We start from the raw sequence: 18,569 nt of genomic DNA, 5'->3' as shown, positions 1-18,569 counted from the left end.
AGGAGGATCATGTGATGTACAGTATGTCCTGTGTCTGTGCTGACGTCTAGGAGGATCATGTGATGTACAGTATGTCCTGTGTCTGTGCTGACGTCTAGGAGGATCATGTGCTGTACAGTATGTCCTGTGTCTGTGCTGACGTCTAGGAGGATCATGTGATGTACAGTATGTCCTGTGTCTGTGCTGACGTCTAGGAGGATCATGTGCTGTACAGTATGTCCTGTGTCTGTGCTGACGTCTAGGAGGATCATGTGCTGTACAGTATGTCCTGTGTCTGTGCTGACGTCTAGGAGGATCATGTGCTGTACAGTATGTCCTGTGTCTGTGCTGACGTCTAGGAGGATCGTGGATGAATATAACAGTGTCAGAGGATCGACATGGTACTATAACGGTGTCAGATCGACATGGTACTATAACGGTGTCAGATCGACATGGTACTAATGGACTAATAGAGGAATGCCCCACACCTTCATCAAACCACATTCAATCTACAGGCTAAAGGACATCACACACACCTAAATGACCTCAATCAAATCAGTCAGCTAAACTATGGTATAATTGTGTACACTGTGAAAGGATCTCTCTCTCTCTCTCTCTCTCTCTCTCTCTCTCTCTCTCTCTCTCTCTCTCTCTCTCTCTCTCTCTCTCTCTCTCTCTCTCTCTCTCTCTCTCTCTCTCTCTCTCTCTCTCTCCTAGTCTAAAAGCCGTTGGCACACATAAACACATGCATGTGGACACACACACATACAGATGCACACGGGCACCCAACTACAGACCGGTGGCCGTACCTAGTTTACCGCAGAGGAAGCGTACTCGGTAGTTGTGACAGAGGCCGTGGCTCTGGTCCTTGTTGAGACAGACGAAGCCGTAGTCCCTGTCAGACTTATAGATGACATCTCCTGTCTCGTTCGATGGCACACCATCATGGGACTCAGCCTGGAAGAGAGAGAGAAGGAAGAGGTAGAGGGAAAAGAATAATGACATTTGTCACAGCAGTGCTTAACAGAAGCCTTGCCTTCGACATCCAAACAACAAGACAAGACGGCAGTTTGTTTATGGTAAAATAATGTCTGTTTAAAACACTGAGGAGAAAGAAGTGAGCTTCTTCCTGTCACAGTAGACTGTGTGGGTATGACAGACAGAAAGTGACTGACAGTGTGTGCGTGTGTGTGTTTAGTCTTCACTGTGGATACCAAACAGCTTCTGCCGTACATGGAGGCAGAGTGAATGTAGTATCTGTGAACACACACACAGTGCTGGCTGCTGTGGCCTCATCATAATAACAGGCAATAAAAATGGAAATAGATCAAGCTAAGCTTTGACTTCTTTTGGCACATTATTGTTCCAAAGTTATTTGGCTGCTACAGAGCTATAGGCACCAGCTGTTCAGGTAGGTGTGTGTGTGTGTGTGTGTGTGTGTGTGTGTGTGTGTGTGTGTGTGTGTGTGTGTGTGTGTGTGTGTGTGTGTGTGTGTGTGTGTGTGTGTGTGTGTGTGTGTGTGTGTGTGTGTGTGTGTGCGCGTGTGTTTTACCTGTATATCCATGGGGGTGCTACAGAGGCGGTCAGGGTAAGCCTTGTGGAGGTCAGACAGCTTCTCCCAGTCTCCTGATCCTCTCTCATCATCTCTGTCAAACCACTCAGTCCACTCTGCCTCTGTGACACACACACTCATTTCAATGGGATTCCTACACCCCGTTGCCAAGATGTTGATGTGTGTGTGTGTGTGTGTGTGTGTGTGTGTGTGTGTGTGTGTGTGTGTGTGTGTGTGTGTGTGTGTGGTGTGTGTGTGTGTGTGTGTGTGTGTGTGTGTGTGTGTGTGTGCGTGGAGCTAGAATTCACAGCATGGAATACCCCCTCTCTGTTGAGCTGAATTTAAATCAAAGGCTTTCAAACAGTGATGACATGCCCCCGACGGCCAGTCAGAAGTGTGTGTGTGTGTGTTACCTTGCACCCATTGGCTGGAGGTGGTGATGGTGAAGTGCTCTCCGTATTCTGACTGGAACATGCGTGAACTACGAGCCTCCGAGGAGGCTTTGGTCCCTGTTCTCACACACACACACACACACACACACACACACACACACACACACACACACACACACACACACAAAAGAAAGTAAGAGAGAGAGAGAGAGAGGGGAAATATATTCTAGAAAATAAGAGAGAGAGAGAGAGAGAAGAAAGGGAGAGATACTCTAGAAAGTAAGAGATTGAGAGAAGTGAAGGGAGAGAGGGAGGTGGGTGAAAGAGAGAGAAAGAGATATAGTGAGGGAGAGGTTGAGGTAAAGATAAGGAGAGAAGAGGGTAGAGAAAGGAGAGAGAGATGAGAGAGAGGTTCACCTTGATAGATAGCATGATCCTCCACTGCAGAGGACGAGTTGCCTTTCAACGCAATGAAACTCCAGGGATGACTGAGGAGAGATGGATGGAGAGAGGGAGAGAAGAGGTGGAGAGATGGATGGAGGGAGGGAGAGAAGAGGTGGAGAGATGGATGGAGGGAGGGAGAGAAGAGGTGGAGAGATGGATGGAGGGAGGGAGAGAAGAGGTGGAGAGATGGATGGAGAGAGGGAGAGAAGAGGTGGAGAGATGGATGGAGGGAGGGAGAGAAGAGGTGGAGAGACAGAAAGTGGAGAGGGGGGAAGAAATAGGGAGATTGAAAGTGTGAGGATGCAAGAGGACAAGGATAGATGGAAAGTAAAGAAAAATATGGAGGAGAGGGGAGAGAGATATTGACATTAGACAGACACACATACACACACACTTCCAGCTAGCCCTGGTAATGATGTTGACATAAGGAGTGACGGGCTGTCGGAAAAACCCAGAGGCAGGATGGGTAATTACAGTAGCAATCCCATCATGCCTCACTCTTGTGAGGACACAGTGACACGAGTGTCAGGGGAGAGATGTGTGTGTGTGTGTTTGTGTGTGCGTGTGGCGTGCTAGGTGTCTGAAGAGAGTCTGTGTGATATTCACACCAGGACATTCCATCTACATTATGCATTAGGATTCCACCAGGAACAGTCAGAGAACTGACATTAGAACAAAAGTCATTGTCAAAGTTCTAGCTGGTCATTTAGAAAAAAGGAAAAGGAGTCCGTTCCCAGCCACTGAAACAAACTGAGTGACTTGGTGTATAGAGAGAAGAGGAGAGGGCCAACCACCGAGCCTTGGGGGACATAAGTAGTGAGCAGTTCCCAGCCACTGAAACAAACTGAGTGACTTGGTGTATAGAAAGAAGAGGAGAGGGCATACCACTGAGCCTTGGGGGACATCAGTAGTGAGCAGTTCCATTTTGCTGTCTTGTAGCTTTGCTACCTATAATGCATGTGTAGGACATGGGGATGCGTGAAACTTATTCCTTAGCCTGAAGAGGTCCTGAGTTTGCACCAGGTCTGGGCCGAATCAGGAGGAAGAACTCGCTAATCAAGCAGCGTGACGTCCTTTACACTAGCTAGCCATCATGCTCTCATTTAACAGCAACGTTGCCGGAGAGCCATCATGTTCTCATTTAACAGCAACGTTACCGGAGAGCCATCATGTAGCAACGTTACCGGAGAGCCATCATGTTCTCATTTAACAGCAACGTTACCGGAGAGCCATCATGCTCTCATTTAACAGCAACGTTACCGGAGACAAGCAACATGATGTGACGTTTTATATAGATCAGCATGCCAGATATATCTCTAAAGGTGTCTAAAATAAGACATTATATCAAAAACTATTGGCTTTCATGACATGTAAGGGCAACACACACACACACACACACACACACACACACACACACACACACACACACACACACACACACACACACACACACACACACACACACACACACCATCCCCCACTCAAAAATACCACTGTGACTTTGGTAAACATATGTAAATTGCATTCATGGAGGATGGATTGCTGAGATCTTCTTGTTGCCAAAATGATTGCCTTATTAAAATGTTCTCTGGCACACCGCAAATAATACATTCCTTATTCTGCTTTAACACTGTTTGGCACAAGTGTCAGGAAGGATAGGCGACAAGAGACTAAGTACATTCTCCTCCTTCATCGGTCTTTCTCTCTCTCTTCTCATCTGAGGACGTGGTGTGGAGATGTTTCTGTGGGATACTTGTAAACTTTGGTTCTCTGGATGTTGGAGAAAATTAGCTGTGACTTACTCGACAACAGTAAACAAACACACACACACACACACGCACTGACACACACACACTTTTATAATTTGGACACTAACAGGGTTACTGCACTGGCATTGCTGCCAAGCTTCCCATTCTCTGTGGTATTAAACTCATGTTGCCTTGCTGTATTCAGTCTTCAAATGCATTATATTTCCTCACCATCAAAATGTGCTAAAAAAAAGTCCTCTATCCATTGCTTTGGAATTGTTTATGTTCCCTGACTGTCTAGCTTTCATTTGGATGACTGTTATCCAACTGGACAGAGTGAGGAGACTATAGATGACTGTTATCAAGCTGGACAGAGTGAGGAGACTATAGATGACTGTTATCAAGCTGGACAGAGTGAAGAGACTATAGATGACTGTTATCAAGCTGGACAGAGTGAGGAGACTATAGATGACTGTTATCAAGCTGGACAGAGTGAGGAGACTATAGATGACTGTTATCAAACTGGACAGAGTGAAGAGACTATAGATGACTTATCAAACTGGACAGAGTGAAGAGACTATAGATGACTGTTATCAAACTGGACACAGTGAGGAGACTATAGATGACTGTTACCAAGCTGGACACAGTGAGGAGACTATAGATGACTGTTATCAAACTGGACAGAGTGAAGAGACTATAGATGACTGTTATCAAACTGGACAGAGTGAAGAGACTATAGATGACTGTTATCAAACTGGACAGAGTGAGGAGACTATAGATGACTGTTATCAAACTGGACAGAGTGAAGAGACTATAGATGACTGTTATCAAACTGGACAGAGTGAAGAGACTATAGATGACTGTTATCAAACTGGACAGAGTGAGGAGACTATAGATGACTGTTATCAAACTGGACAGAGTGAGGAGACTATAGATGACTGTTATCAAGCTGGACATAGATGACTGTGACTGTTATCAAACTGGACAGAGTGAAGAGATGACTATCAAACTGGATGACTGATGACTGTTATCAAACTGGACAGAGTGAAGAGACTATAGATGACTGTTATCAAACTGGAGACTATAGATGACTGTTATCAAACTGACAGTGTGAAGAGACTATAGATGACTGTTATCAAACTGGACAGAGTGAAGAGACTATAGATGACTGTGAATCTGTTATCAAACTGGACAGAGTGAAGAGACTATAGATGACTTTATCAAAACTGCTGGACTATAGATGACTGTTATCAAACTGGACAGAGACTATAGATGACTGTTATCAAACTGGACAGAGTGAAGAGACTATAGATGACTGTTATCAAACTGGACAGAGTGAAGAGACTATAGATGACTGTTATCAAACTGGTCAGAGTGAAGAGACTATAGATGACTGTTATCAAACTGGACAGAGTGACTATAGATGACTGTTATCAAGCTGGACTGGAGACTATAGACTGTTATCAAACTGGACAGAGAAGAGACTATAGATGAAGAGACTGTAGATATCAAGCTGGACAGAGTGAAGAGACTATAGATGACTATTATCAAACTGGACAGAGTGAAGAGACTATAGATGACTGATATCAAGCTGGACAGAGTGAAGAGACTATAGATGACTGATATTAAGATGGACAGAGTGAAGAGACTATAGATGAGATGTATCATTTCTACACTTTTGGACATTTATTTTTGTAATTTCTATAGATGACTAAGGTTATTTCAAACTGGACAGAGTGTAGAGACTATAGATGGACTTTATCAAGCTGGACAGAGTGAAGAGACTATAGATGACTTATCAAACTGGACAGAGTGTCTAAGCCATGGTAAACCCTCCTACCAAGCTGGTCAGAGGACAGAGACTATAGATGACTTATCAAACTGGACACACACAAACTGATTCTTAGATACTATAGATCTGACAGCCATTGTCGGACATCAACTGGTCATACTGATGACTGGGTCAGAGTGAAGAGACTATAGATGACTGTTATCAAACTGGTCAGAGTGAAGAGACTATAGATGACTGTTATCAAGCTGGACAGAGTCTATAGTGACTTATCAAACTGGACAGTGTGAAGAGACTATAGATGACTTATCAAGCTGGTCAAATGAAGAGACTACTTATCAAGATGGACAGAGTGAAGATACTATAGATGACTTTATCAAGCTGGACAGAGTGAAGAGACTATAGATGATTGATATTAAGATGGACAGAGTTATAGATGACTGATATTAAGATGGACAGAGTGAAGAGACAATAGATGTAGGTCATTTCTACATATTTTGCATTTATTTTTGTAATTTCATTGTTGATTAAGGTTATTTCCCTAAACCACCCGCAGGATGGATTTAATGGGTGTGTTTGACACACCTGGTCTAAGCCATGGTAAACCCTCCTGACCACACATGTGCACGTACGCACGTACGGACACACACACACACACACACACACACACACACACACACTGATTCTTCTAACCCCATTCTGACAGCCATTGTCGGACATTCCAACATACTGGTGGTTGAGTTGAGTTCTACTGTATGGAAGGAATGCAATAAGTCTGAATATACGATTAGCTCACTTAAATGCTACTCCAGCTGTATTAGGTTTTCTTATCATGGCTAAATTTACTTTCAATTTTCCATGCATTCCTGAGATACTTTAATACAGAGAGAGAGCGGAGCGAGAGCGAGAGAGAGCGAGAGAGAGAGAGAGAGAGCAGAGAGAGAGAGAGAGAGAGAGAGAGAGAGAGAGAGAGAGAGAGAGAGAGAGAGAGAGAGAGAGAGCAAGAGAGCGAGAGAGCAAGAGAGCGAGAGAGAGAGAGACTTGCTAGCATATGTTTTTTCCTTTTATTTCTTCTTCTCCGCCCTGCTTTCGCTAAGCAGTCCTGTGCCAGGAGAGATAAAGAGACACTGGTGGCTAGACGAGGGAGAGGGAGAGAAAGTAAGAGGGAGAATAAGAGGCTGTCAGCAGCCTATAAATCAGAGTGTGATGTTATGCTATGCTACATCACTATGCTAGGTCAGCCTGCTCAGCACTGCCTGACAAACAGGTTAGGAGAGGAGTCATCTGCTAGCGCTACGCTAGGAGGCTATGCTAGGTCAGCCAGCGCAGCACTGCCTGACAAACAGGTCAGGAGAGGAGTCATCTGCTAGCGCTACGCTAGGAGGCTATGCTAGGTCAGCCAGCACAGCACTGCCTGACAAACAGGTCAGGAGAGGACCATCTGCTAGCACTACGCTAGGAGGCTATGCTAGGTCGGTACGCTGGGTGGCTACGCTAGGTAGTTATGCTAGGTGGCTACACTCGTGCTATCATACTCTAGCGGAGCATATCGATTAGGGTGTGGAGGGAGAGAGGGATAGAGGGAAAGGGAGAGAGGGGTAGAGGGATGTGGAGAGAGGTAAAGAGATGTGGAAAGAGGTAGTGAGAGATAAGGAGGTAGAGAGAGGTAGAGAGAGGGGGGTAGAGAGAGAGAGAGAGGTTGGGAGAGGTGGAAGTAGAGGTAGAGAGAGGGGTGAGAGGGAGGTTGAGCCATCCAGGCAAGGAGAGAAGGAATAATCCACTAATGCTAAACAAGGTGGCTATGCTAGCACCATCATGCTCTGCACCCACTACCCCAGGGAAACTACAGAGAAAGGATTAAGAGAAATGTATTTCTCCTGTGGCTCAGGACTCAACTCACAACACACCAAGTCAGGGCCAATTGGTGGCTTCAAGGTGTCTTAAACCTCGGCTGTGGCTATAGATTAGAAATAAGACATTCAATGGTAAAGCTACAGAAAGTGATTTACCATTTAGCATACCACTTAGTATCTATTCTAAACAATTACCAGCAGAACAGAGTACTCTAAAATTCCATCTGTCCATGGCCTTTGATTTCAAGTTCCTTCCAGCCCTGGCAGTTGCCCCAAAGACAGTTGGTCCAGACCAAGCAGCTGCAGAAATGGTTGGCTACAGATGGATCACAATGCATAAAAGGATTTTGGGAAACCCCTGGGTTAGAGGTCAGGGTCAAGGAGTGTCTGCTGCCCAGCTTAGTAAGAGTCTTCCAAAAAAATGACCTAATACTAATTATAATCCTCATAATGATATACATGTATAATATAATATTGGTTTCAAAATTCCCTGGATGGAGGACAGGGGTCAAGGAACCTACCGGAAGCCCAGGCGGTGGAAGTCTTTACTCCCCAGCTTGGTGAGGATCTTCCTGGCCGAGTCCTCTAGGTTGTTAGACCCCTCGTCGTTGACCACCATGGCCAGAATCATCCCATTGTCTACCACATCTACATACTGGGCCAGGCGACGACTCTCTTCTTTACTGCGGTATGTGTCAAACCTGGGTAGTGGAGTGGGAGGGGGAGGTGAATGGTTAGTCTATATCCGTGTTTCCCAATTCCGGTACCCCGAATGGCACACATTTGTGTTGTGTCGGACAAATACACCCGATTCAACTTGACAAGTAGCATCAGGTGTGCTTGTCCGGGTCCACAATATAAATATCTACTGTTGGCACTACTAGAGGAGTGGAGATGTGAAACACTGACCTATATCATAGCTACATAACAGAGCCCTGAAAAGACCTTCAATCACTCCAACAAACGTCTTCATCTGAAGGTTGATCTATGGTGGATCTTCTGATAAATATACCAACAAATATCAATGAATGAATTGCACACAGCCCCAAAACAGTCCCATGGGAGCATACTGTAAAATCTTGAGGGTGAGGTCTCAATTTGGTTGTGTGAGGAAACTGAGGTCAATGGTAATTGATATCAAACCAATAGTAAATACATTTGTCAAATGGGGTTTTAATTTCTCCTGACGCCCTACTCAAGACTTGCCTTCTCTTGAAGCAATGGTTGTTTTGTTTAATTGCTTTTTAATGATTGTTTACCAGTACTCTGACGGCCCAGATGAAATGTTTTCTAACTACAGTACATATTAAATGTTTTCTGACATTCTTTATTCAATCAGAGATGTTGAACGATGGGATAGGGAGAACATTATAAATCTATTAGATAGTTAGTACCAACAGGAGTGTGTTTGCTATTCTCCCTCCTTTCTAGTGTCATATTATAACTGTCACACCCTGATCTGTTTCACCTGTCTTTGTGCATGTCTCCACCCCCTCTAGGTGTCACCTATCTTCGCCATTCTCTGTTTGTCTGTTGCCCTGACCCCGAGCCTGCCTGCCGTTCTGTACCTGCCTGACTCTGACCCGATTACGAACCTCTGCCTGCCCTGACCCCTAGCCTGCCTGCTGTTCTGTACCTGCCTGACTCTGCCCTGGATTACAGACCTCTGCCTGCCCTGACCCTGAGCCTGCCTGCTGTTCTGTACCTGCCTGACTCTGCCCTGGATTACAGACCTCTGCCTGCCCTGACCCTGAGCCTGCTTGCTGTTCTGTACCTGCCTGACTCTGCCCTGGATTACAGACCTCTGCCTGCCCTGACCCTGAGCCTGCTTGCTGTTCTGTACCTGCCTGACTCTGCCCTGGATTACAGACCTCTGCCTGCCCAGACCCTGAGCCTGCTTGCTGTTCTGTACCTGCCTGACTCTGCCCTGGATTACAGACCTCTGCCTGCCCTGACCCTGAGCCTGCTTGCTGTTCTGTACCTGCCTGACTCTGCCCTGGATTACAGACCTCTGCCTGCCCTGACCCTGAGCCTGCTTGCTGTTCTGTACCTTATTGACTCTGCCCTGGATTACAGACCTCTGCCTGCCTGCCTGACCCTGAGCCTGCTTGCTGTTCTGTACCTGCTTGCTTGACTCTGCCCTGGATTACAGACCTCTGCCTGCCCTGACCCTGAGCCTGCTTGCTGTTCTGTACCTGCCTGACTCTGCCCTGGATTACAGACCTCTGCCTGCCCAGACCCTGAGCCTGCTTGCTGTTCTGTACCTGCCCAGACCCTTGACTCTGCCCTGGATTACAGACCTCTGCCTGCCCAGACCCTGAGCCTGCTTGCTGTTCTGTACCTGCCTGATTACAGACCTCTGCCCTGGATTACTACAGACCTTACAGACCTCTGCCTGCCCTGACCCTGAGCCTGCTTGCTGTTCTGTACCTGCCTGACTCTGCCCTGGATTACAGACTGGTCTGCCTGCCCAGACCCTGAGCCTGCTTGCTGTTCTGTACCTGCCTGACTGCCCTGGATTACAGACCTCTGCCTGCCCAGACCCTGAGCCTGCTTGCTGTTCTGTACCTGCCTGACTCTGCCCCTGGATTACAGACCTTGCCTGCCTGATGAGCCTGCTTGCTGTTCTGTACCTGACCTGACTCCCCTGCTGATTTTCTGAGACCTTCCTGCTGTGTTGTACCTTTTGAACATCTTTGACCCTGAGCCTTATCACCTGACAACTGCCTGTTACAACCCTGAGCCTGCTTGCTGTTCTGTATTTTCTGATTGACTCTTCCCTGGATTACAGACTATCTGCCAAAGCCCTGACCCTGAGCCTGCTTGCTGTTCTGTACCTTATTGACTCTTACCAGGATTACAGAACCTCTGCCTGCCCTGACCCTGAGCCTGCTTGCTGTTTCCAGAAAGTTCCCAGGTTTTGACTCTTCCCTGGATTACAGACCTCTGCCTGCCCTGACCCTGAGCCTGCTTGCTGTTCCAGACCTGCCCTGGATTACAGACCTGAGCCTGCTTGCTGTTCTGTACCTGCCTGACTCTGCCCTGGTTTTCCAGACAGACTTCTGCCTGCCCAGACCCTGAGCCTGCTTGCTGTTCTGTACCTGCCTGACTCTGCCTGATTACAGACCTCTGCCTGCCCTGTTTGAGCCTGCTTGCTGTCCCTTCTGCCTGCCCCCCCTGAGCCTGCTTTTCTGTACCTGCCTGTCCCCTGGATTAAGACATCTGACCCTGATTTCTGCTGTCCTGCCTGATCTGGGTTTATCCTGAGTTCCCTGAGCCTAATAACAATATCTGTCATGACTTGCCTGCCCAGACCCTGAGCCTCTTGCTGTTCTGTACCTGCCTGAAGACAGTCCCCTGCATTAGGGTACCTGAAACCGCTGATTTCTGCCTGCCCAGACCCTGAGCCGCCCCAGCACTGCTTTTAAAATGATTTTAGTGGACTAAATGGAGGTGAGTTGTTGAAGAGTGGTCAAAACTAAGACAGCCTGCCCAGTACATATTGTGCTGTCATCCTTCCATGATGTCATTACAGTTTGTCTGCAGTAACTTCTTTGTTGTACCTATTTCCAAACTGGACAACAGTTTCCTGCCCTGACCCTGAAGAATGCTTGCTGTTCTGACCTTATTTAAGAGACAACCAATTGCCCTCCAGCCTGTTGTTTTTGTAAACATGTTCCCTGGATTACAGACCTCACAACCCTGAGCCTGTTGCAACAGGGGTGCCTTCTCTGCCCTGGATTTACTTTCCCTGAGCCTGATTGCTGTTCTGTACCTGGACTAATGTTGCCTCTGCCTTAAACCAAGTTTCTGCCTGAGTTTAGGTAAAGAAAATCTGTAAAGCTGTCTGCATCTGGGTCTTATCCTGAGTTCCATAATAACAATTTCATGACTTAAAGATAGAATCCCAGGTCTTTCCAGGTGTCCGCTGTCCGCCAGGTTAAAATGATTTTAGTGACTAAATGGAGGTGAGGTTTTCCAAAACTAAACACAGCAGTACATATTGTGGTTTTCCAGATGATCCCCAGGTTTTCCAGTTTCCAAGCGGACAGGCAGTTTCACTGTTCCCAGGTTTTCCAGAATTTATTTTCTGATTGTTAGGTTAAATAGAGTTTAGATGTAAAGAAAACAGAAGTCAAAATTCCAGGTTTTCCAGAAGTCCCCAGGTTTTCCAGAAGTTCCCAGGTTTTCCAGATATCCCCAGGTTTTCCCAGGTTTTCCAGAAGTCCCCAGAAGTCCCCAGGTTTTCCAGAAGTCCCCAGGTTTTCCAGAAGTCCCCAGAAGCTCCCAGGTTTCCAGAAGTCCCCAGGTTCCCCAGGTTCCAGAAGTTCCCAGGTTTTCCAGAAGTCCCCAGGTTTTCCAGAAGTCCCCAGGTTTTCCAGAAGTCCCCAGGTTTTCCAGAAATCCCAGTTGGAAGATGTCTGGAATAAGACGGTAATACGCAGGACATCCTTCCAACCATCATTTCTGGAATAAGACGGTAATACGCAGGACATCCTTCCAACCAACATTTCCGAAAACCTGGGAACTTTTGAAAAATTTACCAGAATTGTGCAAGCCTAAAGGTGAAATAAAAACATGACAACATATAAAATACCTATCATTGTGGAGCACTTCTCCAGTCTTGGGGTCGATGACGTGAACTATGATCCCCCGGTTGCCCCAGCCCCTCTCGAACAGGTAGCTGTTGTCCTCGCTCTCCCCTGGGTGCAGGGTCTTGTTGAGGAAGGTCCACGACAGCTTCTTCTCCCCATGGATCTCCAGTGTCCCTCCTGTCCCCACACCAATGTACTTACGGCCAAAGTAACTGTGCTCTGTGTCTGTGTCGTCAGACCTGGAGAAGAGTCAATGATTGATCAACCAATTAATAAAGAATATGGACTAGAGGGTTACACAATAGGGGATAAGGGGATATAGGCTAGAATATACCAGATAAAGACTAAAGACTAGGATATAGAGGCTAGGGGCTAGGAGATAGAGGATAGGAAACAGAGACAGAGGCTAGGAGATAGAGGCTAGTGGCTAATAGATAGAGACTATGGGCTAATAGATAGAGACTAGGGGCTAGGAGATAGAGGTGAGGAGATAGAGGCTAGGGGCTAATAGATAGAGGCTAGGGGCTAGGAGATAGAGGCTAATAGATAGAGGTGAGGAGATAGAGGCTAGGGGCTAATAGATATAGGCTAGGGGCTAGGAGATAGAGGCGAGGGGATAGGAGATAGAGGCTAGGAGATAGAGGCTAGGGGCTAATAGATAGAGGCTAGGGGCTAATAAACAGAGGCTATGAGTTACAGGCTAGAGGCTAGGAGATAGAAGTGAGGAGATAGAGTCTAGGGGCTAGCAGATAAGGGCTAAGAGAATAGAGGCTAGACGATAGAGGGTAGGAGCTATGACAAAGAGGCTTGAGTCTAGGAGAAAGAGGATAGAGTCTAGAGGCTACCAAATAGGTTGAGGGCTGAAGGCTATGAGATCTGGTCTGGGTTCAAAACCCACCTTCCAAATAAGGAGATGGTAAGGTTGCCCTTATATGGGCAGTCAGGACTTCCTATGTGCAGCTGTCCTCTGTTGCCGATCAGAATGTGTTTGGTACGCAGTAGGATGGGATGATACGAGTCTGCTATCACTAACTTTCCTAGAGAGAGAGAGAGAGAGAGAGAGAGAGAGAGAGAGAGAGAGAGAGAGAGAGAGAGAGAGAGATATTTACTGGTGAGATCTCCTGACAGGTATTTCATGCCCTGGGGCCTGACACATCACATCTCCCTTCCTTTTATGGCACTGAGCTGTGGCTCACACAAACACAGACAGACATAGACACAGACACACACACAGACACAAACACAGACAGACATAGACACAGACACACACACACACACACACAGACACAGACACACACACAGACACAGGGGACAAAACTCAATAACCCTTTATGAGGGCTGCATTTCACGATAACGTCCATCTGACAGAGGTTATGTAGTCCTGTAGAGAAGTGGGGAGAGATGGGGACTTTGATTTGGCTGTGAGTTAGTGGTTACCTGGACACACAGTATCAGGTTCCTAACTCACACATACACATGTAACCAGTGTGAAATGGCTACACTGTTACATTGATGATGTTGACTCAGATCACTGGTTGCTGTGGAGAAGGAGAAGGTCAAAGGGGGTGAGTGTAAACCATGTGAAATGGCTACACTGTTACATTGATGATGTTGACTCTGATCACTGGTTGCTGTGGAGAAGGAGAAGGTCAAAGGGGGTGAGTGTAAACCATGTGAAATGGCTAGCTAGTTAGCGGTGTACACTAGTGGCATTTCAATCGGTGACGTAACTCGCTCTGAGACCTTGAAGTAGTGGTTTCCTTTGCTCTGCAAGGGCCGCGGCTTTTGTGGAGCGATAGGTAACAATGCTTTGAGGGTGACTGTTGTCGATGTGTGCAGAGAATCCCTGGTTGAGCCCAGTTTGGGACGGAAGCAAGACTGTCACACACACACAATTGATGGATAAAGTAAAGTTTAACAATATGATTGCAGACACACACACACAGACGTACCTCCGTTGAGGATCTCTATGGAGTGGACAGTAGCTGAAGAGGTGAGGATGACCTTTCTGCCATAACCAATGGTAACATGGTGGGCTTCACTGTGGCCGGGGGTCCATGGCTGCAGGCCGGGCTCCCTGTCTGGACACACTGTTGGATAGACCAATAGGGTTAACGTCATGACACACACAGATCTCACTGATCACTGATGTTCTGATCTGGCCCATAGTTTCCAACAACAAACACTATGCCAACATCCTATAATTCATTCATCAGTCAATGTCATTGATTGGACGGACACCAAACGGGCCGGCCAACCAGATTTTCCCCTGGGCTAATACAGATTGATTAATAGGCTCCAATCGACTGGTTTTCTCCATGAAAGAACCCAGCTGAGAAACCATCGGACACAGCAGTTTGAGAGTTAGGTCTTGGAACTAGATCTGTCTGGGCTTTAGCCAAATCCTTTGTCATTCTCATGTCGTGTCTGACTCAAGGAGTTGGCTAAAGAACTAGCTGTTATTGCAACAATGGGTTAGACAGCTAGTAGTATAGCTCTGGGGATGCTGGAGGTTCAGAGAGAGAGAAAGAACAGTTCAGAGAGAGAGAAATAGAGAGAGAGAGAGAGAGAGAGAGAGAGAGAGAGAGAGAGAGAGAGAGAACAGTTCAGAGAGAGAGAGAGAGGGGAACAGAGAGGAACAGAGAGGAACAGAGATAGGAGAGAGAAAGATAGAGAAAGAAAAAGATAGACAAAGAGAGAAAAAGAGAGAATGAGAGACATTTGAAATGTCTGTGAAATGTATTTATTCTTTTGGCACTTTTGTGATTGTAGTGTTTACTGTTAATTTTTACTGTTTATTTCACTTTTGTTTATTATCTACAGTACTTCACTTGCTTTGGCAATGTTAACATGTTTCCCATGCCAAAAAAGCCTTTGAAATTGAGAGAGAGCGAGAGTGAGAGAGAGCGAGAGTGCGAGCGAGCGAGCGAGAGTGCGAGCGAGCGAGAGAGAGAGTGCGAGCGAGAGAGAGAGTGCGAGCGAGCGAGCGGAAGTATCTGGGGTCCACCAATAGGTTCAGAGTTCCTATTTCCTCTGTTCTCTGTGTGATCATGATGTGAAGGACAGTGGTCTGGCGATCTGCAACAGGCGTTGCACTACACTGGGCAATGACATCTGCACACACACATTCACACAGTATGCCACATAAACAAACTCAAATAAAACATGAACACAGGCAAAAACACAAACTTACAGAAGCCCTGAAGCCCAAGGCAAACAATAACAAGAGAAAAAGTAGACAGTAGAATTATCTCGTCCGAACAACTTGGTAACTTGTTTGAATGACTTAAGCTCAAATGAAATGGGAAGCATTTTTCTAAAGCTCGTGAACGAGCCTCTGCTCATGCTGAAAATAGAATGCATATGAGTGAATGAAAGAAGACAGGCCGCGAGTGTCAACACCGTCCAAATCAATCAAATTGTATTGGTCACATACACGTGGTTAGCAGATGTTATTGGTCACATACACGTGTTCAGCAGATGTTATTGGTCACATACACGTGTTCAGCAGATGTTATTGGTCACATACACGCGTTCAGCAGATGTTATTGGTCACATACACGTGGTTAGCAGATGTTATTGGTCACATACACGTGATTAGCAGATGTTATTGGTCACATACACGTGATTAGCAGATGTTATTGGTCACATACACGTGGTTAGCAGATGTTATTGGTCACATACACGTGTTCAGCAGATGTTATTGGTCACATACACGTGATTAGCAGATGTTATTGGTCACATACACGTGGTTAGCAGATGTTATTGGTCACATACACGTGTTCAGCAGATGTTATTGGTGACATACACGTGTTCAGCAGATGTTATTGGTCACATACACGTGTTCAGCAGATGTTATTGGTCACATACACGTGTTCAGCAGATGTTATTGGTGACATACACGTGTTCAGCAGATGTTATTGGTCACATACACGTGTTCAGCAGATGTTATTGGTCACATACACGTGGTTAGCAGATGTTATTGGTCACATACACGTGTGTAGCAGATGTTATTGGTCACATACACGTGGTTAGCAGATGTTATTGGTCACATACACGTGTGTAGCAGATGTTATTGGTCACATACACGTGATTAGCAGATGTTATTGGTCACATACACGTGATTAGCAGATGTTATTGGTCACATACACGTGTTCAGCAGATGTTATTGGTCACATACACGTGTGTAGCAGATGTTTTGGTCACATACACGTGTTTAGCAGATGTTATTGGTCACATACACGTGATTAGCAGATGTTATTGGTCACATACACGTGTTCAGCAGATGTTATTGGTCACATACACGTGTGTAGCAGATGTTATTGGTCACATACACGTGATTAGCAGATGTTATTGGTCACATACACGTGATTAGCAGATGTTATTGGTCACATACACGTGTTCAGCAGATGTTATTGGTCACATACACGTGTTCAGCAGATGTTATTGGTCACATACACGTGATTAGCAGATGTTATTGGTCACATACACGTGGTTAGCAGATGTTATTGGTCACATACACGTGTTCAGCAGATGTTATTGGTCACATACACGTGTTCAGCAGATGTTATTGGTCACATACACGTGTTCAGCAGATGTTATTGGTGACATACACGCGTTCAGCAGATGTTATTGGTCACATACACGCGTTCAGCAGATGTTATTGGTCACATACACGTGTTCAGCAGATGTTATTGGTCACATACACGTGGTTAGCAGATGTTATTGGTCACATACACGTGGTTAGCAGATGTTATTGGTCACATACACGTGGTTAGCAGATGTTATTGGTCACATACACGTGGTTAGCAGATGTTATTGGTCACATACACGTGGTTAGCAGATGTTATTGGTCACATACACGTGGTTAGCAGATGTTATTGGTCACATACACGTGTTCAGCAGATGTTATTCAGCTGCAGCAAAATGCTTGTGTTTCTAGCTTCAACACTGCAGTAATATCTAACCAGTAATATCTAACAGTGAAACAACATATACTGTACCCAATACACACACATCTAAGTAGGAATGAATTAAGAATATATACATATGGACGAGCGATGTCAGAGCGGCATGTACTAAGATACAGTAGAATAGAATACAGTATATACATATGAGATGAGTAATGCCAGATATGTGAACATTATTAAGTGACTAAGATACAGTAGAATAGTATAGAATACAGTATATACATATGAGATGAGTAATGCCAGATATGTGAACATTATTAAGTGACTAAGATACAGTAGAATAGTATAGAATATAGTATATACATATGAGATAAGTAATGCCAGATATGTGAACATTATTAAGTGACTAAGATACAGTAGAATAGTATAGAATACAGTATATACATATGAGATGAGTAATGCCAGATATGTGAACATTATTAAGTGACTAAGATACAGTAGAATAGTATAGAATACAGTATATACATATGAGATAAGTAATGCCAGATATGTGAACATTATTAAGTGACTAAGATACAGTAGAATAGTATAGAATACAGTATATACATATGAGATAAGTAATGCCAGAAATGGAAATATTATCAAACAAGTATGACGTCATAGCGCTTCAAATTAGAATGTAATTAGAAATTAGAATTCTAATTCAAATTAGAATTTTACCAGCAATGATGGTAAAATGAGCAGGTAAATTACATTTGTAGAAAAGGAATTGTTTTGATCTTCCCTATGCTAAGTAGACTAAAGTCGTAGTTTCAAATGGATTGGGTTTATCACATATTATTCATATACACATAGACACAACAAACATATAGCCACATACGTCCTCTCTCCACAACTCTCCCATCATTAACCAGAGTATTTCCTGAGCATTCAGAGTGAACGGATAATAATATAATTCCCAAGGAAGCGAGGCCAAGTCTCGGCGTGCCTGGCATCGGACGTGGAAACGCTGACCTCTACGCTTTTCAGACTGTTTCATCAAAAACCAGTGTACCCTGACTGAACTCTGTCTCAAATGACACACAAACAGACAGACAGACACACACATACACACACACACAGACAGACACACACATACGCACACACAGACAGACACACACATACGCACACACAGACAGACATACACATACATAGGCACACACACACACACACACATAGGCACACACACACACACACACACACACACAGACAGCCACATACACACACACAGCCACATACACACGCACACACACACAGACAGCGCCACA

General features: G+C 45.3%; 1 protein-coding gene across 3 annotated transcripts in view; it reads right to left on the bottom strand.

Annotated features, from left to right (window-relative positions):
• LOC115126831 (cell migration-inducing and hyaluronan-binding protein-like) overlaps positions 1-18,569 on the bottom strand; it is a 106,030-nt gene that overhangs the window by 2,460 nt on the left and 85,001 nt on the right. For all 3 annotated transcript variants that reach the window (XM_065015813.1, XM_065015811.1, XM_065015812.1), the window contains exons 3-10: positions 14,305-14,442; positions 13,251-13,389; positions 12,355-12,591; positions 8,279-8,458; positions 2,341-2,411; positions 1,945-2,040; positions 1,532-1,653; positions 789-936 (exon numbers count right to left, since the gene is read on the bottom strand). In XM_065015813.1, the coding sequence (XP_064871885.1) occupies positions 789-936; positions 1,532-1,653; positions 1,945-2,040; positions 2,341-2,411; positions 8,279-8,458; positions 12,355-12,591; positions 13,251-13,389; positions 14,305-14,442 (1,131 nt within the window). The remainder of the gene's footprint in view (positions 1-788; positions 937-1,531; positions 1,654-1,944; positions 2,041-2,340; positions 2,412-8,278; positions 8,459-12,354; positions 12,592-13,250; positions 13,390-14,304; positions 14,443-18,569) is intronic.

Source organism: Oncorhynchus nerka, unplaced genomic scaffold, assembly GCF_034236695.1.
Source record: "Oncorhynchus nerka isolate Pitt River unplaced genomic scaffold, Oner_Uvic_2.0 unplaced_scaffold_1271, whole genome shotgun sequence".
Taxonomy (NCBI): domain Eukaryota; kingdom Metazoa; phylum Chordata; class Actinopteri; order Salmoniformes; family Salmonidae; genus Oncorhynchus; species Oncorhynchus nerka.
Note: the sequence above shows the minus strand (reverse complement) of the source record. Positions and strands in the feature narration are given on the sequence as shown.